This window comes from Lepidochelys olivacea (assembly GCF_965140295.1).
Source record: "Lepidochelys olivacea isolate rLepOli2 genome assembly, chromosome: 15".
NCBI lineage: Eukaryota > Metazoa > Chordata > Testudines > Cheloniidae > Lepidochelys > Lepidochelys olivacea.
In genome coordinates this window covers 33,103,727-33,130,983 of record NC_140425.1, presented here as the reverse complement: position 1 = coordinate 33,130,983, position 27,257 = coordinate 33,103,727, and the positions used below count along the sequence as shown (strand labels likewise).

The 27,257-nt window shown below is 47.4% G+C and overlaps 1 protein-coding gene across 5 annotated transcripts in view; it reads left to right on the top strand.

Annotated features, from left to right (window-relative positions):
* TPST2 (tyrosylprotein sulfotransferase 2) overlaps positions 1-27,257 on the top strand; it is a 46,968-nt gene that overhangs the window by 17,049 nt on the left and 2,662 nt on the right. For 3 of the 5 annotated variants that reach the window (XM_084648714.1, XM_084648715.1, XM_084648713.1), the window contains exons 2-5: positions 16,038-16,105; positions 20,602-21,533; positions 24,983-25,181; positions 26,429-26,479. In XM_084648714.1, the coding sequence (XP_084504840.1) occupies positions 20,686-21,533; positions 24,983-25,181; positions 26,429-26,479 (1,098 nt within the window). In that variant the 5' untranslated portion in view covers positions 16,038-16,105; positions 20,602-20,685. Of the gene's footprint in view, positions 1-16,037; positions 16,106-19,199; positions 19,534-20,601; positions 21,534-24,982; positions 25,182-26,428; positions 26,480-27,257 lie in introns of those variants that run through there. The other 2 variants (XM_084648717.1, XM_084648716.1) reach the window with 2 other exon arrangements.

Below are 27,257 nucleotides of genomic sequence, written 5' to 3'. Positions count from 1 at the left end.
TAGCCTGGTCTCTGATTGATACATGGCTAGATTTACCTCGCTGCACCTTCTCTGTGAGTGACTGCAGTGTGATCTAGAGGAATGAGTCCCCTAGACAGGGGAGGAGGCAAATGAGTACAAAACAAATCTGGTCTATTTCTTGTTCTGACCCACTCCATCTATCTTTTACATCTTTGGCTGGCAGCAGACGGTGCAGAAGGACTGCATGCCATCCACATCTCATGGCTGCTCGGCAGAAGATGGTACAGTACGACTGCTAGCCATCCTCATCTCTTGCCTGCCTGGCAGAAGATGGTACAATACGACTGCTAGCAATCCTCATCTCTTGCCTGCCTGGCAGAAGATGGTACAGTACGACTGCTAGCAGTCTGTATCGCCTGCCCGCTCACCATAAGACGGTTCAATAGGACTGACTGCAGGACTAAAGAGAATGACCTGGTCAAGTCACTCCAAATTTAGTCCCTGCGCCCATGTCTGCCCAGGCGCTCCCAGCCGACGTGGCCAGGAGCACCTCGGACACGACGAGGACGACTACCAGTCGTATTGCACCGTCTGCTGCCACAAGGCAAGGGGTTGCTGCTACGGTGTAGCAATGCCGTACCGCATCTGCCAGCACCCAGGAGACATAGGGTGACGGTTACCTGAGCGGGCTCCATGCTTGCCGTGGTATGGCGTCTGCACAGGTAACTCAGAAAAAAAGGCGCAAAATGATTGTCTGCCCTTGCTTTCACGGAGGGAGGGAGGGAGGGAACGGGGGCCTGACGATATGTACCCAGAACCACCCGTGACAATGTTTTAGCCCCATCAGGCATTGGGATCTCAACCCAGAATTCCAATGGGCAGCGGAGACTGCGGGAACTGTGGGATAGCTACCCACAGTGCAACGCTCCGGAAGTCGACTCTAGCTTCGGTACTGTGGAAGCGCTCCGCCGAGTTACTGCACTTAATGCACTTAGAGCATTTTCTGTGGGGACACACACACTCGAATATATAAAACCGATTTCTAAAAAACCGACTTCTATAAATTCGACCTTATTCCGTTGTGTAGACATACCCTGAGAAAGCTCTGTGTCCTGCCCCAAGAAGCTTTACCATGGGGCCAGAGGAACAAGAGTTGTCGACTATGGTCCTTATCCTAGAGTTGCCGGCTTGTTTATGTATCTTGGGCCCAGACCATTGAGCACCATGAAGATACGATCTGAGACCTTGAAGTTTACTTTTTGTGTCTTGTATTTCTCTGTGGTGTAGTCTATATTCTCCTTCATTATTAACAGCTCTTAATCATAGAGCTGTGAAATCTCCAGTAATTATACAGCATTAAAATAGAATGAAATTGGGCTCTTAGTTCTTTTCTTAAATGACTCTTGCCTCCGTCTCATCTTCCAGGGCAGAAACAGTACTGTAAGGAGTGAATGCTCTAGCTGAGTGCCATGCGGTGAACCTATTCCTAGCACGCTGTCCCTTTTCACCTTTCTTGATAGCTATGTATTCAGCACTTGCTAATCCTAGAAGCATAACTCTTAGAACTGTTAATCTGAAGCTTCCGTATTGGTTTGTATTTCTCATCCAGCTGACTGCACTTGAATGCATTGTTTTGGCAGCGTGGGTAAAGTCTCAACATAGTTAAAGGTGCAGCAGGACTTAAGAGTTGAGAAATTTCAGAGTAGCAGCCGTGTTAGTCTGTATCCGTAAAAAGAAAAGGAGGACTTGTGGCACCTTAGAGACTAACACATTTATTTGAGCATAAGCTTTCGTGAGCTTCATCGGATGCATGCAGTGGAAAATACAGTGGGGAGATGATATACACACAGAGAACATGAAACAATGGGTGTTACCGTACACACTGTAACAAGAGTGATTAGGTAATTCCCATCCCAGAAATAATTTGTTCTTGTGCCACTTTTGATCAGGCTGGTATCCAACCGCTAGGAAAGCGGATAATGGTTGCAGAAGAAAGGCTTTTGTATGCGACAGCAGCACATCTGTGGGGTTGCAGCTGTGTGTAGACACTTCCTGTAGCGACGGAAGGTTTTTTTTGTGGGGGGGGGGGTCAGTGTAGTTAATCCACCTTTGGCTAGGTCAGTGGAAGAATCCTTCCGTCGATCTAGCCTTGTCTATACTGGGCATTAGGTAACCTAACTACAGTGCTTAGGGCATGAAATTTTTCATGGTCGTGAGCAATGCAGTCTAATTTTTAGATGTAGACCAGGCTGAAGACAGAGTGAGCTCTGCAGGAGAACTGGATGAAGTGCAAAATCTGTCTTTCTGGGGAGATTAATTGGAGCAGATAGAGTAATCCAAGGGGAGGTAAAGGCAGGGAATGGAAAAGCAATGGTACGTGGAAACATCTGTTAAACCCTGTGTAGCCTGAAAACTCAACCTGGAGGGGAGTTTGAGCAGCTTCACCCTCACAGAGCAGAGGCTCATTAGCACTTTAAAGAAACTGCAGAAGAGGAGGAAGGAAATGGCTCAGATCAAAATAGAAGGAAACAGTTTCCCAAACCTTAGACCTAGTTTACACTTAAAATTAAGGAGTACTTGTGGCACCTTAGAGACTAACCAATTTATTTCAGCATAAGCTTTCGTGAGCTACAGCTCACTTCATCGGATGCAAGTGAGCTGTAGCTCACGAAAGCTCATGCTCAAATAAATTGGTTAGTCTCTCAGGTGCCACAAGTCCTCCTTTTCTTTTTGCGAATACAGACTAACACGGCTGCTACTCTGAAACTTAAAATTAAGATGGAGATCGCTCTGGTGCTCAAGAGGGTGAAAAGTCCACACCCCCAAGCACTGTAATTGTGCCGACCTACGGAAGAGTGTGCCGTGAAGTGGAGTTCCTATAGCAAAGCCAACCCCCTTCCATCGCTGTAGTCTGTATCACACTGTCTGGAGTGGTTCATGGCCGGGGCAGTGCCTACTTCAGGGAAAACACCCCAAACTGGGGGTATTTTCTACAATTAAATTTCACCAAACTACAAATGTGAATTCCTGGATTACTGTAACAGTCTCACCATGGAGTCACAGTCAGTCTCCTTGGGCACTGCATCTCTCTTGCCACCTAGGCAAGCTGGACTTATCGATAAATGGTCACTTACACCAAAAATTGCAAAATATTCAGGTTGTTCTGAGTCCCAAGAGACCAGTCACTTACCTAGATCAATGTGTACCTCAGCTGTCACACCAAAGACAACACTGGTAGCCAATCCTGTAATAAACCAGCAAAAAGTTTATTAACTAGGAAAAAGGAATCAGCGTTACTTACAGGTTAAAGCAGGTAACATCTGTGTACAAATGACTTCTGAAAGGTGGCAGAAATGCACTAATTTGTCAGCTGTCTTTTCAGGGCTAACCCATGACAAGCAGCCTGGCGGTCTCTTTGCTTATGTTTAGGAATCTTTGCCCCTCAGAGTCCAGGCAGCATGAAAGAGAGACAGTCTCTTCTTGTCAGGAATTTTTATCCTCTCCACATGAGTCCAAAACTGATTGGATGAGTTCATCGTAGGTCTCCCCTTCCTGGAGGGAGTTAGGAATGCAATCAACAGGGCCTCTCTCCTTTGATGCTACACAATGCCTCATCTGCCTGTCAGTGGGCCCTCTTGATCACTTTATCTTAATTAATGCTTCTTATCATGTTTGGTGAGTTACACAAATACTGAGATTTACAATGCAAACACTCAATACAGCTTGATACCCTTGCAGAGGTTATAAATGAGATCAATACATGCCGCATCCTACAAGCATTTTATAAAGTCTAAACACATTCCTATCAACTTAACATCTAATATCTGTGTTTAACAGTGCTAACACACAGGTGAGCCAGACTGGTTTCCAGCTATGAATTGGTCAGTGTTCAGAGAGGCCTAGGGGCCTTAGCCTGAGCCGGCACCTGGTCTGCCAGCATCACAGTCTCTGTGCTGTGGGGTTACAGTGGCATAGCTAAGCTCCATGGCTATGCCTCTGTAGCGCCAGTGTAAACAGGCCTTTGTTTCTTCATATGGAGTCGTTAGACTCCTACAGCTGTAACATGCACACACCAGCAACGCCTGCATTTCCCCAAAGTTCCCTTGAGCTCAGGTTGCCTGGGCAGATATAGTTTAAAACCTGATGAGAAAAATGGGGACAACGTAGGAATTACCATGTTACAGAAGAATGGCCACACTGGGTCAGATCAGTGGCCCATCCAACCCAGTACCCTGTCTTCCGACAGTAGCCGGGGCCTGATGCTTCAGAGGGGATGAACAGAACAGGGCAATTTATTGAGTGATCCATCCCCTGTCGTCCAGTCCCGGCCCCATCTTGTCCTGTCACACCAGGTATCACACAGGAAGGTACAAGACTCACATGAGATCCGAAGGATGGGCACACACAGCATTGTCCTTGGCTGAGGGGCAGAGTAAGGGGAGGGCCACCTGCAGTAGGTTTGTGCCTGTTTGTGTTAGTGGCTGCAGGTTCTGCTCTCTAACCCGGAGGGGTGCTGTGACAGCATGCCGTGCTATGACATGGCACGAAACCAAGACAGTGGGGAGCTGAATATGGGAGGGTGAAGAGAGAACGTGGTATTTGACTGTGCGGCATGCAGCTGCTGTAGGATAAAATGAGTATGTTCCCCCAGCCCTTCGATCGATGGGTGTGTTCCAGGAGGTGGTGTGACATCAGGTTTAGTCTCATGTATTAATGTTCTATTTTGTAATCGTTATTTGGAAAAAAAAACAAAAAAAAACCTAAATGATTTAAAATAGAAGAAAAGGGATCACTGGTAAGTCCTGGTTATTTGAAACCAGGGTTGACTGGAAGTCCTGAATTTCTCTCTAAAATCAGAGTGTCTTTTTTTTGTGTGTGCAAAATTCTGATTTTTGGAGATAGTCCCCCAGCCCACTTGGAGAACTGGGCTTGACTGTCACCAAAATGCAGCAGAGTCGGTAGTCCTCAGCTAATAGATACTTAGCTCCTGTAACTCAGGCATTTCTGTTTGTAAGAGGCCCCATTTCTGATCTGTAATCCTTGTTAGCCAAGGATAGCGCTTTACAGAACAGCTAGCGTACAGTAGCAATCCACGTGCCACAATTGGAGCTTTTATAGCAAGTACAGAATTGGATATTGTTGCATTTGGCAGATAAGATTTTATCCTCAGAGAATTTTGCTTGGCAATTTGGTGGAATTTTGCTTGGCAGTTAACTGAGCTGGAAGCTACATCTGGTAGGCAGGATACCGGGAACACGTCTGGAGAGGCAGGATTCATGGTTGTCCCCCCCACTAGCTGCTGCACAGATCAGTGACTTTTCTTGCAGCTTTTAATTCCTGCTCCAGGAGGCTCATTCATAGAAGATCAGGGTTGGAAGAGACCTCACAAGGTCATCTAGTCCAACCCCCTGCTCAAAGCAGGACCAACACCAACTAAATCATCCCAGCCAGGGCTTCCTCAGAGCCCATGCAGACTCCGTGGGAATCACAGGAGCACTTGAAACATTGTATGCAGCCTGGTTTGCACTTAACACTTATATTGTCCTGGTGACATTGGTCAGGGGTGTGAGAAAAACACCATTGTGCCTTCTAAAGCCCCAGTGTAGGCTCAGCTATATTGACAAGAGAGTCCTTCTGTCAGCATAGCTACCATCCACTGGGGAGCTGGTATCCTGACCAGACAGAAAAACTGCTTCTGCTGGCATGTACAAGGGTGCTATGTCAACCTAAGCATGCTGGTACAGGCTCCGTTATGTAGACCTAGCCTAAGCCTGTGTCTACACCATGGGGAATGTGGGAGCGTACCTATGCCAGCATAACCCTGTAGATGCAGCCTGTGCTAATGGGAGGGATTTTCCTTCTGGGTAGGAATACCACCTCCCCGAAGAAAATTAGCTACGTAGGCACAGCTGCGTCTGCACTGGGAACTAGGTCCGCGAGCTACATCGGTCAGAGGCGTTTTTCTATGTTGACCTCACTTTTAAGAGTTCACCAAGCCTAAGTTTTCATCACCATTGGAGCTGTGTGTGTTGGGAATGGACAGGGAGGGGAGTGGTCCCTCGCTCCGGATAACTAACCCACAAAGCCTTTAACTCCAGGGGGGCTGGGCTGTTGTTTTGACGTGCCAGTGGTTTTCTAAAGAGAGTTTCCTTGCAGGTTATTCTGATTCTGTCCATGTCAGCTGCTGGGTTTTTTTTTCAATAGGTTCCTTCTATAGGGAAGAGTTCCTTTTCTATTTTCTTTCTCTTCTGACTTTGGACTCCTCTCATAAGGTGTCCGTGCCTCCTGAAACCTTTCTTTGCAAAAGAGATGATATTTCTAAAGTTCTGGGCACAAGATTGTCACCTCTCTCCCCCTCCCCTCTCCCCCTTCCCTGACAGCTGTCCATTTCACAATTTGGTTGCTAGACCTTTCTAGGGGATTATGGGTCAGTAAGTGAATTTGTGTTCAAAGGGAATATGACAAACTTGAGGTTGGCATGTTGAAATCTTACTCAGTGCTACAAGGGATGGGGAATGCCTCAAAAAGAAAAAATGAACCTAACCCAAATTTCTGCTGCCTCACTCACTTTGAGTGCAAGGCCCTGGAAGTATTCCAGGGGAGCTGGCGGGGCGCAGGATGGGTGGAGAAATTTCCCTTTGTCTTGGGCACACGATTTCTGTAACTGCTGGGAGGTCACGCATGTTGGCATGCATGAAGTTGAGACAGTCTCCCCGAATTTCCTGCTCCAGGAGGTTTGTTCCTTGGATCCTGTCCATAGACTAAATGCTGGAATCTCAGAAGCAGTTGGATGGACGTTTTTAAGAGTCCGTGTGTGCTCCCCATCCACCAGAAGCTGGGAAAGGAAACGTTTGAGGGACCGATGCATCTTGGCCTCAATGGGGAAGGCAACGTTCTACTCTGAGGCTGGGAGTATTCATAACCATTTCCGTAGCATGCCTCCCCTGGTAGCTGAGTGTTTGTGGTGTCAGGTGTGAACAGCCAGATGTCCTAGCCATCTAGGACCAGCTGGGACCAGCCTGAGATGTACGTAGAAAGCTTAAAATAAAATAAAACCAAAACTTAGCTGTATGTCCTGCTTCTCACTATGTAGAAGGCACCCAGTGCCCAACATGAGGCAGAGCTGGCTCTTCTGGGAACGTTTAAAAAAGGAAAAAGAAAAGGAGGACTTGTGGCACCTTAGAGACTAACCAATTTATTTGAGCATGAGCTTTCGTGATGCATCCGATGAAGTGAGCTGTAGCTCAGGGAAGCTTATGCTCGAATAAATTGGTTAGTCTCTATGGAGCCACAAGTCCTCCTTTTCTTTTTGCAAATACAGACTAACACGGCTGCTGCTCTGAAACCTGTTAAAAAAGGAAGAGACCCCAGTGGCTGTGACCCGTGTTCATGCAAGAAACAAATTAAATCAAACCGCTGGTTAGGGGCCACATCTAGCTGTGCTAGTCAGTGCTTCTGTTCAAGCGACATTGCCTGAGAGATGCCGGGGCAGCGAGAACTGGAAGCTGTGCCACACTGACGAAGCACCTGTAAAAGAAGAAACGGGTGGGGGAGAGTTAAAGGACATCGTACACAAATGCAGTGTTTGGTTTTATTTCAGCAGAGCAGGGGATGACAGCTGATTCCAGCGGTTTGGCTCTGCTGCTCCAACAGCGGGTCTCCCATGGGCTTTTTTAACTTTAGGTACTTTAAAATGAATAACCTGGTTTGAAAGAAGCGCATGCTTACAGTCAGCATTCTGGAGGGCAAGTGGAAATCAGCATGCTGGAGCCATACTCTGAACACGCGTGATACATGATAAACTAGTGTCACTCTCTTCACTTGGAACAGGAGAAAATAAAGTGGAAAATGCTGCAAATTGGTGGGTTTTTTATTATTTCAAAAACGTTTTAGCATTGAGAAGGATAATAAAATGTTTTCTAATCACAGCAGCCCTGAGGCAATAAACAAACAGTACATTTGTGCTGTAAAATGTCTGTCAAATCTTTGTTGATTTGATTTAAAGCCTGTTACAGCAGCCTGGCTTTGTTTGTGCATCCCTGACCAGACTCTCTTGGGAGCTTGGATAATGCTCTAAGAGTACTCATCTGTGAACATTCTTCATGGCTCTGGGTTTTACCTCTCAATATTTCTTAGCAACAGACTCAAGTATTTGAAGCCTGTGCTCGCTCTTCTGTAATCTGTAGATCAAAGCCATCAAACCTGTTCTTGCAAAGTATTTAAAAATGGAGGTAAGCCCCTCCATATGTCCCAGTGTCAGAGGTTGTGCTTGAGGTTTGAGTTCCACAGAGAAACAATCCTAAAATCTAAAATACCTTGAGCCGCTGCAGTTATGAACCAATGCCTTCCACGTGCAGCAAGATGCAAGGCTGTTTCAGGTGTGAAGTTGATATTGAAAAGCTGCTCAAGTATAAATATGACCAAAGGGAAATAGAACACGAGAAATATCCTGAGGTTATTGCATTGTTTAACATCTTCTGTCCCAAAGTGTTCCAGAGCGCTTCACGGATTGTGGACCCAGTCCTGCAACTGGCTATGAACAGGGAGCCAGCGGCCTTTGTGCAGAGCATTTGAAGGATATGTGTGGCTCCAACCATCCCTGAATTGCAGCCATCTCTGGGCTGTAACTCTGCATTGGCTTGACTGCTGTATAGTGGTGTTATGCAGTTTAGGACAAGAATTGAAGAGGAATACCTCGTAATGGAAGTTAAAGGAGGCGTTTTAGGTAGCTGGAGTGTATTTACTTGAGTTGGAATTTGGCTAGGACATCTTTGAGCAATGCTTTAAAGGAAAAAAGATAGAAGAAATCAGAGCTGTATACTGTCAGCTGAAATCTGGTTAATTTTAAAGTTAGGCTGTTTCAGGGGCTAAACAGGCCCTTGAGCCTCCTGATGATTTTAATGGCTTTACGATCCGATTTTTCTCTCCAGTCTGTGGTGTGAAAGATGTACATGGAGAAGAACTGTCTATGCACAAACCAATGAGACTGACTAGCCACAAAATACTGTTGAAGGTGCAAAGAAGACAATCTGGGAAAATAAAAATGCTTTGTCAACTTAATGGGGACTTTTGAAGGTGAATAATACAGATAGGCAGCCAAATCCCATGAAAATTCTGTCCAATCTGGGCATCTAACTCCGTGAGGAGACTCAAGTGTTACATGTAGTACGATACACTTTTTGTTCAAGGAGATGGCCTGAAAGTAATTTTCTTTCTGGAATATTTGAACTTCGTGGGCTTTCCTCTTTGTAACTTGATTCTGTGTGTATGAAAGCAGCCTTGTGTCAGTGAGCGGCGTTCTTGCAGTCCCTGGGCTCAGTTAAATCAGAATGAAAAGCTTTGTACATCTCTCCGGCAGTCTGTAAGAAAGCGAAAACGTAGCTAGTTGAAGCATTTGTTGGGGGTGGGCCGCAAACATGCTCCTGGTCATTCGCTGTTGGGCAGTGGAGAATTCAGAGCTAACCTCTCTCCATGTGTGTGGAGAAGGGATTCTCCAATCTCAAAACCAAGGTCCCAGCCCTGCCATTGACTAGACAAGGGTGTGCTTCTGCGTACAATTTCACTGCTGTCATGGCGGGGGGGCCCAGTCAGTTGCAGGCGTCGGGCTGTAGCACCATTTTCTCAACCAAGAATAGACCAGGTAGGGTTCAGGGTATTATCAGCACAGCCAGGCGCCCCTGTGCCCAGAGTGGGGAGGGCAGGACAGGGCGTTGCTAGTTCGGCACTCCTCTGCCGGGCTCGCTGCATTTTGCATGCAGCATATGCAGGCGCCCTTGGTGAAGTTTTTCTGCTTTTCAAATCCCCTGTTGAGTGGTGTGGCCAGGACTCAGATGGCCCATTGAAATCAGCACAGAGATTTGAAAACAAAACATGCGTTTCTACTGCCTGCCTCCTGTGTCCCCCACTCCACCTGCACTTCACTCGGCTGCCTATGCCCCTCCCTCCTAACATCCTTTTGTCCCTTTTCTTGCTCACCTTTCCTCTCTTCTGCTCTGAAAACCTTTTCCTTGTTACAAAAACAACTTCTCTTTCTTCATTCAGGTCTCTTGAAACAAGCTTTATATGGTTAATCCACCAAAACGCGAAGGGGGCCAAGGGAACAAACCTATCTGCAGCAGTTCAAGATTAGACCTTTCACTTGCGTATTGTGTGGGTTCCCTGGGGTTGAAACAATAGATTGAGAGCTCCATGGGGCACAGACTAGTTTCCTCTGTGCTGCATGCAGATAGCCCTTAATGAATTTCCCAGCATCTGAGACACCCTTGAACAGGGCTAAACGATGTTTTAGGGGTAGTACTGCCCTTCAGAAGCAATTAAATTATGTTTAACAATAACTTCTCTGTGCACACAGTGGTGTTGTAGCCATGTCGGTTCCCAGAGCAGCTTTCAAGCTGTTCTTCAGGTCTGAGAAACTGTGAACTCGCAGGCTTGTCCCTCTCACCAACAGAAGTTGGTCCATTAAAAGATCTCGCCTCCCCCACCTTCTCTTTCTAATAACTTACCTAGTGCTTGTCATTTTCAAAGTGGTTTACAAACACTAAAATGATACATTATCTTTTCCAACCATACAAAACCAGATAAAATTAATAGGCACCAGGTTGAATACAAACAAGGGGAAGTAATTTTTCAAACAACACACCGTTAACCTGTGGAACTCATTGCCATTGGATGCTGTAATGGCCTAAGTATAACTGGGCTCAGAAAGAACTAGATGAGTTCATGAAGGATAGGTCCATCAATGGCAGTTAGCCAAGATGGTCAGGGAGGCAACAACAAGGTCACTGTGATCCTGAGCCTCTGACTGCCAGAAGTTGGGAGCAGAAGCCGGGTGGCTAACTCCAATTGCCCCGTTCTGTATGCTAGGCCTGAAGCTCTGGTACGGACCCCTGTCAGAGGCAGGACACTGGATTAGTTGGACCATTGGTCTGACCCAGGATGGTAGTTCTTATGTTCTTATAGGCAGTGCAGGCAGCAGTGTTTATAATTAAGGTTATCTGATGCTTTCCATTCTAAGACCCTGTTTTCAGTTGCTTGTAACTTTGTCAAACTATAACCGTTCAGACTGAAATTTTCCATTCTGGGTGTTTTCACAGTCTGAATTATTTGGGATGTTTCGGTTAAAATAGTTCAGCCTTTCCAGAGAACAAGGTTAGAGAAAAATACATTGTCCTGTCCATATTAAAAATAAGACTGGCTGTAAGATTTTGTTTTAAATTTTATTTTGAGAAGATCTAGCACTTCCATGCTACAGAGGAGGGACTTGACATTTGGCAGGGAGAGTCACCCTGGTGCCATCTCTATCCAAATTTGCCCAAAGGTCGGCCAAGTTCTGAGCTTCTGAGTAACCACAATTTGCACGCGCTTGGTAGGGATTTGTTTGACAGCGACAGTCCCTGAAAGTTCTCTCTGCACTGCACACGCTGGTGACTTTGAGAACTGTAATTCTGACTGGTCATAGCAACGGTGGGTGGCAGGGCATGTGAGTTTTGAGGTGGTGATAGCTATTCCTACTGGAGGTCCTGTCTTCACTACACCCTCCACCTCTAGTGGTCCCAGAGGAGCTGTGTTGCTGTTGAATCACGGTTATGATGTTTGTAGATTCAGCCTCATGGATTCGAACAGTTTTCGACTTTGTAAATGGATGTTTGTCCCCTTTATTTTTTTCTGGTTCTCTCTCTTCATCGTGCAACTCTCTAAACCTGAAGGCCTTTGCTGAGTGGTGGCTCTTGGAGTTCCCGGAAGAATGTCTGCAGTGCACCTGTTCACCGTCCCCTGCAGAAAGCTGCTCCTTGCAGCTCCGGGGGCCTTTCAGAGACAGGCTGCAGCTCCCTCCCCAGATCTGCCATGCCACTAACAGTGGCGGTGAGAGTTAATTACAGCCCATGAAAGCTGTAGGTTCCACTCCCAGTCCCAGATCTCTGCTGCTAATTTTTGTGGCTCATGCAAAGGAACGAAGGGGTTTAGCCTGGGTAGGTGTGGGGCAGGCCTCTGCACATCACTTTGCTGAACAGCCACCGCCCGGTCCTGGAGCCCCTGCTGCTATTCTAGTGCTGGGCTCCCGCTGTGAATCTGGGCCAATGCACCCTGAGCCACTGGAGTCTGGACGCTGACCCTTCTCAGTGACAGGCCTGAATCCTTGTCATGTGCCTTGGGACTGGAAATGCAGATAATTCTCTCCGCATCTCAGCCCTGCTCGGCCTCAGGCCCTCTTATTCTGTTTCTTTGTCAGCCAGAATGCACCCTACATTCAAACAGTTTTAACCAGAGTAGGTCTTAGGTCAGTTTATGGAAACCCAAACGTTAGCCCCTTATGTGCAATTTCTCTAGCTGGAATATCCTCTCTGGAGGGATTTTCTCTTTATTTGCACAGAATCTATAATAACAAGTTTCAGAGTAACAGCTGTGTTAGTCTGTATTCACAAAAAGAAAAGGAGGACTTGTGGCACCTTAGAGACTAACCAATTTATTTGAGCATGAGCTTTCGTGAGCTACAGTCTCTAAGGTGCCACAAGTCCTCCTTTTCTTTTTATAACAACAAGGTTTCCAAGAACAGTAGATGTGTGATCCACCTTGGCTGCAGATGTGTGGGGCTTGTCTACTACACAAACAATTCGTTCATGGCAAGCCCCCACTAGTCTGCTGTGCACTAACTGTCTGTGGACCCTGCTGATGCACATTGACAATGCGTTACACTTTGATCTAGTCCTCTTCGAAACAGATTAGATCAAAGTGCGTTAATGAACTGTTAAGGCAAGTCAGCAGGGTCCATGTGGACCAGTGATTCTCAACCAGGGGTACATGTACCCCTAGTGGTATGCAGGGGTCTTCCGGGGGGACATCAACTCATCTCGATACTTGTCTGATTTTACAACAGGCCACATAAAAAGCACTAGCGTAGTCAGTACTAACTAAAATTTTATACAGACCGTAACTTGTTTATGCTGCTGTATATACTATACACTGACATGTAAGTACAATATTTATATTCCAATCGATTTATTTTATAATTATATGGTAAAAATGAGAACATACGCAATTTTTCAGCAATAGTGTACTCTGATACTTTTGTATTTTTTATGTCTGATTTTTATAAGCAAGTAGTTTTTAAGTGAGGTGAAACTTGGGGGTATGCATGACAAATCAGACTCCTGAATGGGTACAGCAGTCTGGAAAGGTGGAGAGCCACTGATGTGGACCTCTGGTCTGTGGCAGGCTCTGGTGGTGAAGATTCATGCCCTAGCTTGCCGTGAGCTAATTGTTTGTGTGTGTCCCTCCGTTCTGTATTACTGATTCCATTTGTGTTGTGTAACAGCGCCTCGCGGGCAGGGTGGGGGCGTGTTTCATGCACTACGTCCCGTCACTGTCACTTATGAGCTATTGTGTGCATTTAGTCACAAGCCACTCAGAGTTCACCAAACTAGTTAGTTATATATAATATTAATAATGTACTCCAAAGCCTCTGCTGTTGGTTAGTAACTGTGACAATCAGCTTTCCCCAGACCTAGGAGTTATTTGCTGAAGTTGTCTGCCCTGTGTTATGCAGGAGGTCGGGATCCCAATGGTCCCATCTGGCCTTGGAATGTGTGACTACGATGATGGGGCACAATACTTGGAATTTGGAATCCTAGCACTCAGTTGCTGGAATAACTGCTCTCTGTGGCTGCTGTGTATCTGAAGGAGAAGTAATTAGGGACGGTGGTACCTGAAATTAACGAGGCAGTATAACAAATCCAATTTCCAGCACTAAGTACTTGCAAATCCATGTAGCCAGAAGAATAAACATCTCCTCTGGAGCATGAATAATCTAAAACTCCATCTAGTCACGATGTAAATAAAAATTGTGTAATCTTTAATAGCTGGGACGAGCCGCGTCTCGCGTTCTGGCAAGCTGTTTTTTAATAGACAGGACCTACAGTAGAGCTTACTCCTTTTATTTTAATTTTGTTCTCAGTGGATCAGTGCACCAGCTTGTCTCTTCTGGAGGGCTGGGTAAAAAGTAGATTGTCATATGTGGAGAGCGGCTCCACTCTTCATGGCTCGTTGTCCCCCTCACACGGCAAAACTGTCAGGCTCTTGCAGAGAGATCTGGGTGGAGTTCCCCTGCCAGGCTTTTAATTAGCCCTAGAGCAGAGGCAGAGCTGACTGCCTTGTTCCACTCACACATCCTACAAATCGTTAGCAGTAATCCAGCGCTTCTGTACTGGCCCAATGCTACAGATACCGTCAGTCCGTTCTGTGAAGCAAGGAATGAAATCCCTGGTGCACAGGGGAAACTGAGGCAAAGAAGTGCCTGCCTTTCAGTGATGCTGAGTGCCCAGAACTCCAGTTGAAGTTAATGGAGCTGTGGGTGCTCAGCACCTCTGACAGTCAAGCCCCAGATCTCGGGGGAACCTGTGTCAATGTCCAGTTGGGAAGGTGAGGTGCTGCACTCCGACCACGAGGACCTGCAGGGAGCTGTCTATGTGATGGGTCGGTGTGTAGTGTTACCAAGTGTGCTCACCAGCCTATGGATGAGTGCATCATCGCCACCAGCAGCAGAAACCGAGGCCTGTCGTGTACGTGGAGAGCTCTCCTGGCGTCCGTGCTTAGCTCTGCAGCAGAGGGTGCTCCAGAAATACTGTGGAGAGAATCCCGTCGGCGCTAATCCTGGAGCCAGGTGGAAATCCCCTTCCAGCCTAATAGGCCTGGTTGCTGTGTGCAGCCAAGTGGTATGTGCTGCTTTGTGCGTTTTTGCTCCCTTCTGTCTCTGCCCCTTCTCCACAGACCCTCCAGGCCCTTCACCCGAAAGGCGACTGGAGCCTGCCTTGCTGGTGGCCTGCAGAGGCACCAAACTTCTTGCAGCAGTTACGCTGGTATTGTTTTTATCCCTGGTTCAGAGCCATCTCCTGGAAACAGCATGTTGTTGTATGGTATGCAAAGAGGAAGCTAACAGTTGCAGATGCAGAAGACAGGGCTCCTTGGAAATCCAAGGGAGGGGTACGTGTGTGCCCCGCGTGGGTGCCTGTTTTGTTCCAATGTTAAGATCACTTCTTGTGGGTCTGCATGCTGCAGGTAGATTGTAAACGCTACTGGGCCGCAGGGAGTTTCCTGTGCTAAAATCAGTTTCACAGACAACAGGGTGAAGGAATCAACCTTGAGCAAAATGTGGAAGAGTTTGTCGTCGCCAGGGGAATCTTGAAGCTCGCTTTGTAGGGACCTTTGCTGATGTTTTATTTTGCTCTGGGGTTCACATTCCCTTGACTTCGCTTTGAGTGTTATGCTCAAAGGAGCCTAATTTTCAAAGCAGAGCTTTCTCAGAATTGCAGATGACCTCAGTCAAAGCCGAACACTGAGCGCAGGTTTGCCAGAAAGGCTTGTGAGCCTCCGCAGCACTTTGGCTCTTGCCTGATTTCAGAGTTTGTAATGAAATGGGAGAGCAGGTGCTGTGCAGTGTCCTCTGGAGCAGGTGGCATGGTTCTGTTTACCAGTTGGGACTCTAATATAGTCAGTCTGCCATCCTCTCTGGCCTCACACATCCTGCCTGCTTCTGCCTGGCTCTTGCTCTCTCCGTCTCAGGTCTTGGGAAGCCAGCCTCCTCCCTCATTTGAGAGAGATTTTCATTGCTTTTTGCTTCTCCCTCTGTCTGTGCTCCAAGACTCTCCCTGAGTTTTGTTGTAATTCACCCGATGGACTTTGCGAGGTTTCCTTTCCCTGGGATGAGAGGAATATGATGCCAATGTCGCTTCATGGGCTCAGGGTAGTGATGCCAGGTGCATAGTCTTATTTTTAAGCCTTGTCTGTAGCTGAGACAGCCAAGTGACACTGCCAGTGTTAAGATATTCAGGCTGGTTTCTGCCAGCCAGTTGCTAGGTTTGGTGGAGACAGTGAATGATGAACATAACAGTTGTATCTCGCGGCTGCATGTCTTTTGGCTTTCAGGTAGACGTTAAAAGATTACTGATCTGTGTGTTGATAGATGCTGTTAAAACTGCAATATGGAAAACTGCACCCTGAGAATGAGCATTTTATTTCTAACCATTCCGATGAATATCAGTTATCTGTAAACAAATCAGCATTGTGGGGTTTTTTCTCATTAGGTATTCATCGGCCATCTGTATTGCCGAGCAGAGATCGGCCCACGGCAAAATGAATTTACCAGGGAAAGGTAAGTGTATCAAAAGAGGATCTGTCAGAGCAGTGGGGCCCTGCGTGACGTATTGGGAGTGAGTTAATGAATATTTCATGTCTGTGTCTGCACAGCCACTTCTGTTTTATTAATATTTTACCACTCTCAAAAACTCCTAGAAGCGATTACTGATCTTGCTGTTATTAATACCTAATCAGAATGCAAAATAGGGGAGATTTTTAATTGCAGGGATTTTTTGTGAATTTGGGTTTGTATTGATCCTTATTGCTACATTGGCCACAGCTCAGCTGTTCCTCTGCATGCTGCATTTTGCTTCCTTTAAAGCCGTGACTAAATTCTCAGTCTGGTTGAAGATGGAGTTTCTGGCTCTCTGGATGGCACTCCATCTTCGTCAATGTGTCCCATGGGTCAGAGCACCAGCCGTAAGCGTGCTGGGGTTTTACTGAGCAGCTGAGCTCTGGTGAAGCCTTTAGCTCTTTGGTTTCTGTTGATGAACTTTTGTCCATAGGCTAGTAGGATTTTAAGTCCCTGGATCCTGTGTGGGAGGGAAGAAGCCGGGGAGAAGACAGTAACTGAGGACTTTTTCATGGATGTTAGGGCCAGCGGGGTTTGTGCCGTAATCATGTAATCTCACCATCTGCATGACACGGGCCATAGAATTTCATCCAGCAATGTCTGCAGTGGAGGGAATTGATCTTCCCGATGATGGACGTTCACACCAAGCCCTAGAACCTGTTGGTGAATGCTGCCGCAGAAGACTGCAGAAAGCAGCTCGAGCTTAGTTGCACCTTTGACCTCGCATTAGTGAGCAGGCTCACTTGTGTTTGTTTAGGAACTCTGAGTTTAGGGATGTTTTAGTGACCCCATCTACTAATAAAAAGAAAAGGAGTACTTGTGGCACCTTAGAGACTAACCAATTTATTTGAGCATAAGCTTTCGTGAGCTACAGCTCACTTCCGATGCATCCGATGAAGTGAGCTGTAGCTCACGAAAGCTTATGCTCAGATAAATTGGTTAGTTTCTAAGGTGCCACAAGTCCTCCTTTTCTTTTTGCGGATACAGACTAACACGGCTGTTACTCTGAAACCCATCTAATAATAGGTATTACTTGGGGTAGCAGTCTGGTCTTGGCAACACCCCTTTGGCTGCCCCACAGCAAGTGTACCCCTTGTTACCATTGGGGAAGGAGGGGGAGAGAGAAGTGACATGTTCCAGACACAGATGGAGTCAGCATCAGATCAGGGCTTAGAACCTATGGGTTCTTGTTCCCTAGTCATGTGCTCAGACAGCAGGCTGTCTGTATGTCTGTCACCCTGAAGCAGATAGATCCAGTATTTTAAGAGCTCTTTTTTCTTTTTAAATGGCTAGCAGGCAAGATTAGAGGCCAAACAGTCTCTGTAAATGCTGCATATTTGCCATCTGCCTTGGCAGTAGTTGAACAAGCACATGGATGGGCAGGAGGAGAGCTGAATAACATTTGAGATCACAGTCCCTGAAAGCAACTTCGTCCCGCACCCCTAGCCTGGCTCGCCATGCTGTCTGCACAGTGGAGGGCCAAGAACATACTCCGGGCTGTGCAGCAGGTTTCACTTCAGGATTCTGGCATGTGGCATGTTCTGGCTGGTCAGTTTTCCTGGAATCCCGTGTTTGTGGTGTCAGATTCACAGCACTCTACCCATTTCAGGTGCCCAAATGAGCCATGTCCTCACCTCTAAGTGACCTTGACGAGCCAGTGGGGCTACAAGGGAATCCTGGTAGGAAATGTTAACCATAAACCGTATTTGCCTGCCCCATTTAATACAAACTACCATCCTCCCTTTAAAATCATTTTTTTTTTACCTCTGCTTAGACTTTTGAACTACATCCCATTACAGTCCAGTTAGTCTGAATTTCTGTCCATTCCAGCTATAAAGGCGGTGGAGACGAGAGGCTAGTGGGCATTTTAAATTGCTTTTGGAGATGAAATATATTAAAAAGTCAAATGACCAATTCATCACTTCAGAGACATGTAACTCGATTGTAAAGTCCCTGGGCCCAGAACTGCTGCTCTTTGTACAGTACCATGCACAGTAAAGAGGAGCAGCGTGCCGGACACATAGAATCATAGAATCATAGAATATCAGGGTTGGAAGGGACCCCAGAAGGTCATCTAGTCCAACCCCCTGCTCAAAGCAGGACCAATTCCCAGTTAAATCATCCCAGCCAGGGCTTTGTCAAGCCTGACCTTAAAAACCTCTAAGGAAGGAGATTCTACTACCTCCCTAGGTAACGCATTCCAGTGTTTCACCACCCTCTTAGTGAAAAAGTTTTTCCTAATATCCAATCTAAACCTCCCCCACTGCAACTTGAGACCATTACTCCTCATTCTGTCATCTGCTACCATTGAGAACAGTCTAGAGCCATCCTCTTTGGAACCCCCTTTCAGGTAGTTGAAAGCAGCTATCAAATCCCCCCTCATTCTTCTCTTCTGCAGGCTAAACAATCCCAGCTCCCTCAGCCTCTCCTCATAACTCATGTGTTCCAGTCCCCTAATCGTTTTTGTTGCCCTTCGCTGGACTCTCTCCAATTTATCCACATATTTCTTGTAGTGTGGGGCCCAAAACTGGACACAGTACTCCAGATGAGGCCTCACCAATGTCGAATAGAGGGGAACGATCACGTCCCTCGATCTGCTGGCTATGCCCCTACTTATACATCCCAAAATGCCATTGGCCTTCTTGGCAACAAGGGCACACTGCTGACTCATATCCAGCTTCTCGTCCACTGTCACCCCTAGGTCCTTTTCTGCAGAACAGCTGCCTAGCTATTCAGTCCCTAGTCTGTAGTTGTGCATTGGGTTCTTCCATCCTAAGTGCAGGACCCTGCACTTATCCTTATTGAACCTCATCAGATTTCTTTTGGCCCAATCCTCCAATTTTCTAGGTCCTTCTGTATCCTATCCCTCCCCTCCAGCGTATCTACCACTCCTCCCAGTTTAGTATCATCCGCAAATTTGCACACAGCCAATGCCCTGCAGAGTGTGAAAATGGACTGCTCTGTGTGGTTACATGGGCCACTGTTACGTGCTTGCTTTCATTAAGAAATTTTTGAGGAGAAAATATTTTTCTTAGGCAGTGTTTTGGATTGGCAGTGAAATAAAATGCACAGCGATTCCCTTCCTCTCTCCCATGTTCAACTTCTGTCCAAATCCATGCATTGCAAGGAATTTACCCGAAAAGCCCTCTGTGACCTAGGGGTGGGATTGCAAAACCTGCACTAGTGGGTTCGGCCGGGAAAGGGGGAGGGATGGTTTGCCAGTTTTAACAGGAGCTTTGTGGAATCAGCAGAGCAAGAGACAGACTTGCAGGAGCAACAATCCTCCTGCCTGAATCTCCTGCAGAGAAGTCGGGTCTTCACGGCAGAGCCAAATGAAAGCTTCAGTGTTTCAAGGGGAAACTTTCTTTAAGGTCGGTTTCTGGCAGGGAGGTATTCATATTGGCAATGCTTGCTGCTAGTGTTTACACTAAACCTTCAAATAAGTAGTTTGTTTAATAATTAACCCAATTTGATGCTCATTAGCCATTGCTTCTGCTGAAGCAAACCCACCAACCTCCTGGAAATCAAATGGGAAGAGTTTTCTCATGTCATAGCTAATTTCTAATCAAAGTAAACAAATGTATACAGGAAACTTCTTGTTTATGGAACTGATAGAAGGGTTGTGTTGTGTACTTCAGTGAATATGTGTAATACAACAGAGGGAAAACTGCAAGAACGGATTGGGGACACATCTGGGATGGAGGGCAGTAAATCAGTCTGTCACCTTGGAGGTTGATGTTTTCTTGGCCTTCATGAGAAGGGAAAAGCCTAGCTAAGCCAAAATGCCCCCGTCCATAAATACAAAAGCTCTGCCATTGAGCTAGTAAAGAAAGGCTGGCGCTTTTGCTGCATTCCCACTCTTCCAGAATTGCTCGCATGGAATACCCAGGGCTTGGAGGGTTCTGTTCTGTTTTTACTTCAGTTCTTCTCTGTTTTGATTAAAATACTTGCTTCAGAGCAACACATATTTAATAGAAGGAAGTAAATGGGATGAAGATAAGCCAAGGAAATTTGTTCTGGATGTTTTGGAAATACTTCCCAAAGGGTTTCCTGGATATGTTATTCTTAATTTCCTCTGCTAAACTGCTGCACAGCATTGCTGGTAAACAGGTACCTTCCTCCCCAGCAGCAAGGAAAGATCTCTTTACGCACAATCTGAAAATCACTTTGCCATTCTTTTGGGGATGTAAGATGGTGATAAATCATGAGGTTGATTAGACCCTGAAATGGTCTCTCAGGAGTTGTGGTGGAAGCTGGAGTTAGTTCCAAGCAGACAAGACAAATGGCTTGGTCAGGGCCAAGTTGAGGTGATCAGTAGGTCTTTGTGTGATTGATTGGAGGCTGAGGCTCTCCTGGTGTCAGGTGGTTCAGTAGGAGACGGGCCAGGTAACCAGATGTGTGCCCCTGACTTCTTTGAACATGTGCTGTTTTCTTTGCAGACGCGCATGGGATTGGCTGCTTCCTAAGTGAAAGCTGAAGGCAGAGGACCCTTCGGTCTCCCAGCCTATGTGCAGAGGAACAGAATGCGGATCACCATGCGGCGGGTGTTGCTGGGGCTTGGCTTTGCTATTGCCCTGATGGTGACTGTGCACGTTGGCCAGCAGATGTTGGAGTGCCAGGAGCTACTGGGCAAGGGCTATGGCAAGCGGAAGCATGGGCTGATGAGACCAGAAAATGAAGAACTGGTCGTGGTGGACTCCAGTCGCGTCGAGTACCGGTACAGCAAGGAGATGCCTCTGATATTTATTGGTGGGGTCCCGCGGAGCGGCACGACTCTCATGAGAGCCATGCTGGATGCGCATCCAGAAATCCGCTGTGGAGAAGAGACTCGCATTATTCCCCGGGTGCTGGCAATGCGCCAGGCCTGGTCCAAATCTGGGCGTGAAAAGATGCGCTTGGATGAAGCAGGAGTGACGGACCAAGTCCTGGACGCTGCCATGCAGGCATTTATCCTGGAAGTCATAGCCAAGCATGGTGAGCCAGCCAGATATCTATGTAACAAGGACCCCTTCACGTTAAAATCCTCTGTCTACCTTTCCAGACTCTTTCCCAATTCCAAATTTCTGCTGATGGTTCGAGATGGCCGGGCTTCTGTCCATTCCATGATCACAAGGAAGGTAACGATTGCAGGCTTTGACTTGAACAGCTACCGAGACTGCCTTGCAAAGTGGAACAAAGCGATCGAGGTGATGTATTCCCAGTGCGTAGAGATTGGGCGGTCCAGGTGCCTGCCAGTCTACTATGAGCAGCTAGTGCTGCACCCCGAGCACTCCATGCGTGTCATCATGCAGTTCCTAGACATTTCCTGGAGCGACGCAGTGCTGCACCATGAAGAGTTAATAGGGAAACCAGGCGGAGTCTCTCTTTCCAAGTGAGTGTCTGTATGGCCGCTGCTTTCCAAAGAGACTCCTGCCTGGGCGGAGCGGGTTCTTGCCAAACCTTCTTGGGGCCCACCTTGTTGCTTATTTTCATGCCTGGTTTCCAGGAGCAGAGGGATCGATGCACCCAACTCTGCTGTAGCGTATTTGTGTGCGTCTAAGTAAAGAACTGCGTGAATGTCACAGTGGCGGTGTCCCTGACCGTGGTTAGCTGCGTAGGTGAGGAGTTTTGAGAATGGTGACATCTCAGTCGTCCGACTTATAAATAAGGGGATGATTTCAGGCTCTGCTTTGGCAGAGTCCTGTTGAAGGAGCTCCAGTTTTGGGGTAATCTGTGTCCCCTTTCTCTTTTTCTACCCATTCCCAAATATTTCTTTAAACATTGGATTACATTCCAGCGAGCACTGAATTGTTTTAGGTAGCATGCAGCTGAGTTTTCCTGACCTCCCACTGCCTCTTGCCCCACATAGTTCTGACGTGATCATGGGATAAAGAAGTGTGTACACACAACATGCGTGTTTAAAGCGATTTCATATTTTGAGCTTCTTGCTGCAGTTGTTTGTAGTGATCATTTTGGCTACTTGGTGACCTTAGACTAACCTAACCCAACCTCTAACTGTAAACACGGATATATAGGAACTAGCTAGACACGTCTGCCTTCTAACCGTCTTTTTCTGTTAGTTTTCTCCATCCAGAACGGGGAGGTGGAGGAGAAAGAACCCGCTGTATGGTTTTTCTCTTTCTCTGAGCAAGGGAAGGGGGGGACGTTGTCAGGCCATACTTTCCTCAACACTAAGGTTATGTCTGCACTGCAGTGAGACACCCGTGGCTGGACTGTGCCTGTGAACTCAGGCTAGTGGGGCTCCGGCTGCAGGGCGGTTTAATTGCGGTGTAGACATTCAGGATGTCCTGAGCGTTGGGACCCTCCCACCTCGCAGGATCCTAGAGCCTGTCCTCCAGCCCGAGCCCCAGAGATCTACACTGCAGTTACACAGCCCGTAGCCCGAGCCCCACGAGCCTGAGTCAGCTGGCACTGGCCAGCCGCAAGTGTCTCTTTGCCGTGTAGACTTACCCTAAAAAGTTCTTCCCAAAGAGAGAGTAGCAGTGGAAGCTGACTGCATGTGATTTGTGATTCAGTACCCTTGTAAAATGCTGTTTCACGCTAGTCAGTGTTTTACTGGGTGTAGTTCTCTGAGTCACAGTTGAACTGATGCCCCAGTATGCCCTGCTGTGTAACTGAGGGCCTAGCTACTTGAGGGAGGGAGGGGTGGGAAGAGTGATTAAAGTCCCATATTAGTTAAAGACCCCAGAGGGGCATTAGGGCCTCAAAGAGCACTTTATTTTCCAGAATTAGGGGCTCTAGCCCAGGTGATCAGTCCCAAGGCAAGTCACTACATTGCTGATGCTAGTGAATGGGGGGTGTTGGACCAGTGGCTGTTGTGAATCTGTAGAGCCTCTTCGAATCTGGCTTTCCGTGGTGTGTAAGGCGTGAACATTGCAGATGTACCATGCAGGAACTGAGCGCAGCTGAGCAGAGGGAGTGCAGAGGATGGGGAGCATGCAGTTCACTCAGGGCTAGAGCTTTTCTCCTTTACGGCCTTGTCTTTCCTTCGCTATAAACCCTCCCCAGCCAAGGAATTGTGGTTTGTGGTAGCAAGGGAAGGGGAGAGCAGCTACTGTAGTAGATGCAGGCTTATTTCTTAGGGGAACTGATGGCCTCTGTTGGGCTTCGTATCTTTAAAAATCTGCTGAGAGCAAATAGTCCATTAACTTACTAGCGAATAGCTCATTAATTTACTAATGCTGCCCAGTTCCCGGGGTCTCCTTTCCCATGACATCTGTGTGGCAGGTAGCCACAAATTCCTTTGATTTTTCTCCTGTAGTAACTGGGGTGAGAGGTTTGGGCCGTAGGAATGCCTGTCCCTTCCGAACAGTTTAGAAATCAGTGACTGATCTCCAAGGCCTGACGGGGAGACAGGTTGGGATTGGAGGCTTTATCTCGAGAGCCTTAGGCGCCCTGGATCCTTCATGGTCTGGTGGCACCTGCCGCACTCCAACTGCAGCTTCTTCTCGTGCCGTGCCAGAGATTTACGTGTCCTGAATAAACAGAACTGTCTCTGGGGAGGGCTCTAATTTTCATGCAAATTATGTAAATCTGCCTAATTACAGGACGTTAACTTTGCTGTCTCAAAATGTAAAGGGACAGTTTGTGCAGTGAGAGAGGCTGCTCTGCCTTTGACTGCAGGGGCAGACTGTCGCTGCGGAGGGCATAGCTCAGACTGGCAGCAATGCACCGATTGCAGTGGGGGACACGCTTTCCCTCGCTAGGGGAAACAGATGCAGATGATCTAACACAGAAGGCCCAGCAAGGTGGGCAGGACAAACAGGAGCGTCCCTAGGCCGGGAAGAGTGCCCAGGACTTCTTAGGCCACCTCAGCAGAGAGTGGGCAGCACAGCATTTCCCCTTCAACTTCTGTGGCAAGAGGTGGCACTTCGGGAAGGTTGAGGATGGGGATATATCAGTGACTCCGGTTCCCACACGGCTTTGCACTTGGGTATTGAAACACGTGGCGTGGTGTGTTAGTGTTGGGTCTTTGGCCCTGCAGCTTCACCATCCTAATGATGGCACTGGTGCTTTACCGATAGATAGCTTTGAAGCCTCATAGAATCATAGAATATCAGGGTTGGAAGGGACCCCAGAAGGTCATCTAGTCCAACCCCCTGCTCAAAGCAGGACCAATTCCCAGTTAAATCATCCCAGCCAGGGCTTTGTCAAGCCTGACCTTAAAAACCTCTAAGGAAGGAGATTCTACCACCTCCCTAGGTAACGCATTCCAGTGTTTCACCACCCTCTTAGTGAAAAAGTTTTTCCTAATATCCAATCTAAACCTCCCCCACTGCAACTTGAGACCATTACTCCTCGTTCTGTCATCTGCTACCATTGAGAACAGTCTAGAGCCATCCTCTTTGGAACCTCCTTTCAGGTAGTTGAAAGCAGCTATCAAATCCCCCCTCATTCTTCTCTTCTGCAGGCTAAACAATCCCAGCTCCCTCAGCCTCTCCTCATAACTCATGTGTTCCAGTCCCCTAATCATTTTTGTTGCCCTTCGCTGGACTCTCTCCAATTTATCCACATCCTTCTTGAAGTGTGGGGCCCAAAACTGGACACAGTACTCCAGATGAGGCCTCACCAATGTCGAATAGAGGGGAACGATCACGTCCCTCGATCTGCTCGCTATGCCCCTACTTATACATCCCAAAATGCCATTGGCCTCTGCTGTATGAGCTTTGTATCCTGAAGACGCTGAAAATATCTGAGCTACACGCGTCTCTCGGGCACTGAGAATGAGAATTCAAATGGCAATAACCCAGCTGCCGGCTCCTACGTATGAACACAACATACATCCAAAACCCAAGTGACTGATTTCTACTCTCTTTTCAGGATAGAAAGATCAACAGACCAGGTTATTAAGCCTGTAAACTTGGAAGCTTTGTCCAAATGGATCGGGCACATTCCAGGGGACGTATTGCAAGACATGGCCCAGATAGCACCAATGCTCTCTAGGCTTGGCTATGACCCATATGCAAATCCACCCAACTATGGGAACCCAGACCCCTTGGTAATCAACAACACCCACAGGGTGAGTATTTCTTCTGTCTGCTTAGCATGCTGAGCGTCACTGGATGATGGTGGGAGTGACACATGTTACAAATACGAAATAGCCACAGAAATGTGGATTTACTATATGTAATACTGACTTACATACCTCTGCATTTATGCAAAGCTGTTAGCGCTAGAAAACGCCAGTCTCTCCCTAGTGGAAGACCTAGAAATCGGTGCTTCATTCCGTAGCTCACCCCAGACTCACTCCAGTCAAGGGGAGGCTGGGTGCAGAAGGAATGCAAGGTCATGTTCTGGGACAGTGCTCCTACTGCAGCTGTGCTAAGGCCAAAGAGACATTCCCCAGAGGATTTGTGTGTGCTGCTCTGGAAATTACAGCCCCTGCTAGGTGGTGCTGCAGAGCCACGAGCTGGTTACTAAATGGAGGGAATCTTCTCATGTCCTTGTTTCTGCTTGGGCCCAGGTCAAACTCTCCTCCCCCTCAAAGGCAGGACTCCAGGAGGACCAGGCAAGTCCTGGACGAGGAGAACTAGCTCAGGGAGCTGCTATGAGGTGGTGCTGATGGTTTATTGCAGTAATACCCAGAGGCCACAGTCATGAATGGGGTCCTGTTATGAGATGCACAGAACCAAGGGCAGACTCTGTTTTCATGATCTAGGTGGTTTGGTACCATCTGTGTGCATGATGCATTGAAATACCAGCCCCTGGAGCTGGCTTGATTGGCTGCTCTGATTGTGGCACTGGCTTTGAGGACTGTTCCAGTCCCTGCAAGCCATGTTAACAGCAGTGGAAAGTGGGATGAGAGGCTCTCCCAGGATCCAGACCCTGCAGGATTCCTGAGTAAAGTGGAGCCCTTCAGTTTTTGTCAATGTGAACGTGGAAAATGGTCATTGTACAAAAGATCCCTTCTTAATGCAGTTTTTAAAAAATTCCCCCTTGGGTGAGAAGGGAGGGAGTGCAGCACAGCCCAGAGAAACCACTTTTAGCAGAAGTCCTGAGGACTGCACCGCAGCCACTGTCCGATGCCAAACGCCATCTCTGTGCTGAAATTGTACCTCGGCCCACAGCGCTAGCGATCTGCCCAGGAGGGCAGAACAAAATCACTTCACACACGATGCATACGCCAGGCTATTGCTCAGGCCTTTGAGGCTTGCTTCTGGTTCAGACACGCTATGACATGCCAGGCAGCTAATGAGGCAGAAGGGCTGCTTAAGCATCAGCTAGTCTGTACAAAGTGGAGTCACTCTGGTTTCATTCCTTCCATAGGTTATGAAGGGGGATTTTAAAACACCAGCCAATCTGAAAGGGCGTCTTCAGGTGAGAGCCCAGTGACTTCTCCAGGTTATACCTTCATTTCGGATGGATTCGTGGCATGTCTGGTCCCTCACATGAGTGCACAGAGTTGGGCAGCAGCTCTGTCCTTGGGATACCTGACTCACTTGCATCTCCTGCTTTAGCCCATCCAAATCTCCACTGCACAGTTGTTCCTCTCCCGTCGTGCTGATCATGTCACGCCAACCCTGGATCCTTTCACTGGTGTCCTGTCTGGTTGTATAAAATTTTAGCTGCTGGTCATCACTATCCAAGCCCTGCATACATTCATGCCCGCCCCTCCTTCCTGCTAACGTTATTTTCTCTCACTCTTGGCTTCTTGCTTTCTGTGGGGTGTCTGTGCATTCATCTGATCCAAACACTGCCGCTGCCTCTCGTCCCTCCGGACACGCTCTCTTCCCTGAGGCCCCTGACTCTTGACCTGCTGTTCTGTGTCTTGCCATGTGTGGAGTGGGAAGCGGGGGGAGGGGTGTCTAATCTAGAGAGTGTAAACGTTCCAGAACATGGCTTCTGGTTCTGATCGTCCTCTCAGTGTATAATTGTTTCATGTGTCACTAATCAAACTGCTCCCTTTGCACGGGTGTACAATCGGGAAGCACTTTACAATTTTGTGCAATCACACTGGCACTAGAGGTGAAGGTCAAAGAACTTTAAACCCTTTCCTCTATCCCCCTAGAAAATACTGCTTAAATAGATAGGACACAACAATATAAGGAAGGACTTTTTCACATAATGCACAACTGTGGAACTTGTTGCCAGCAGA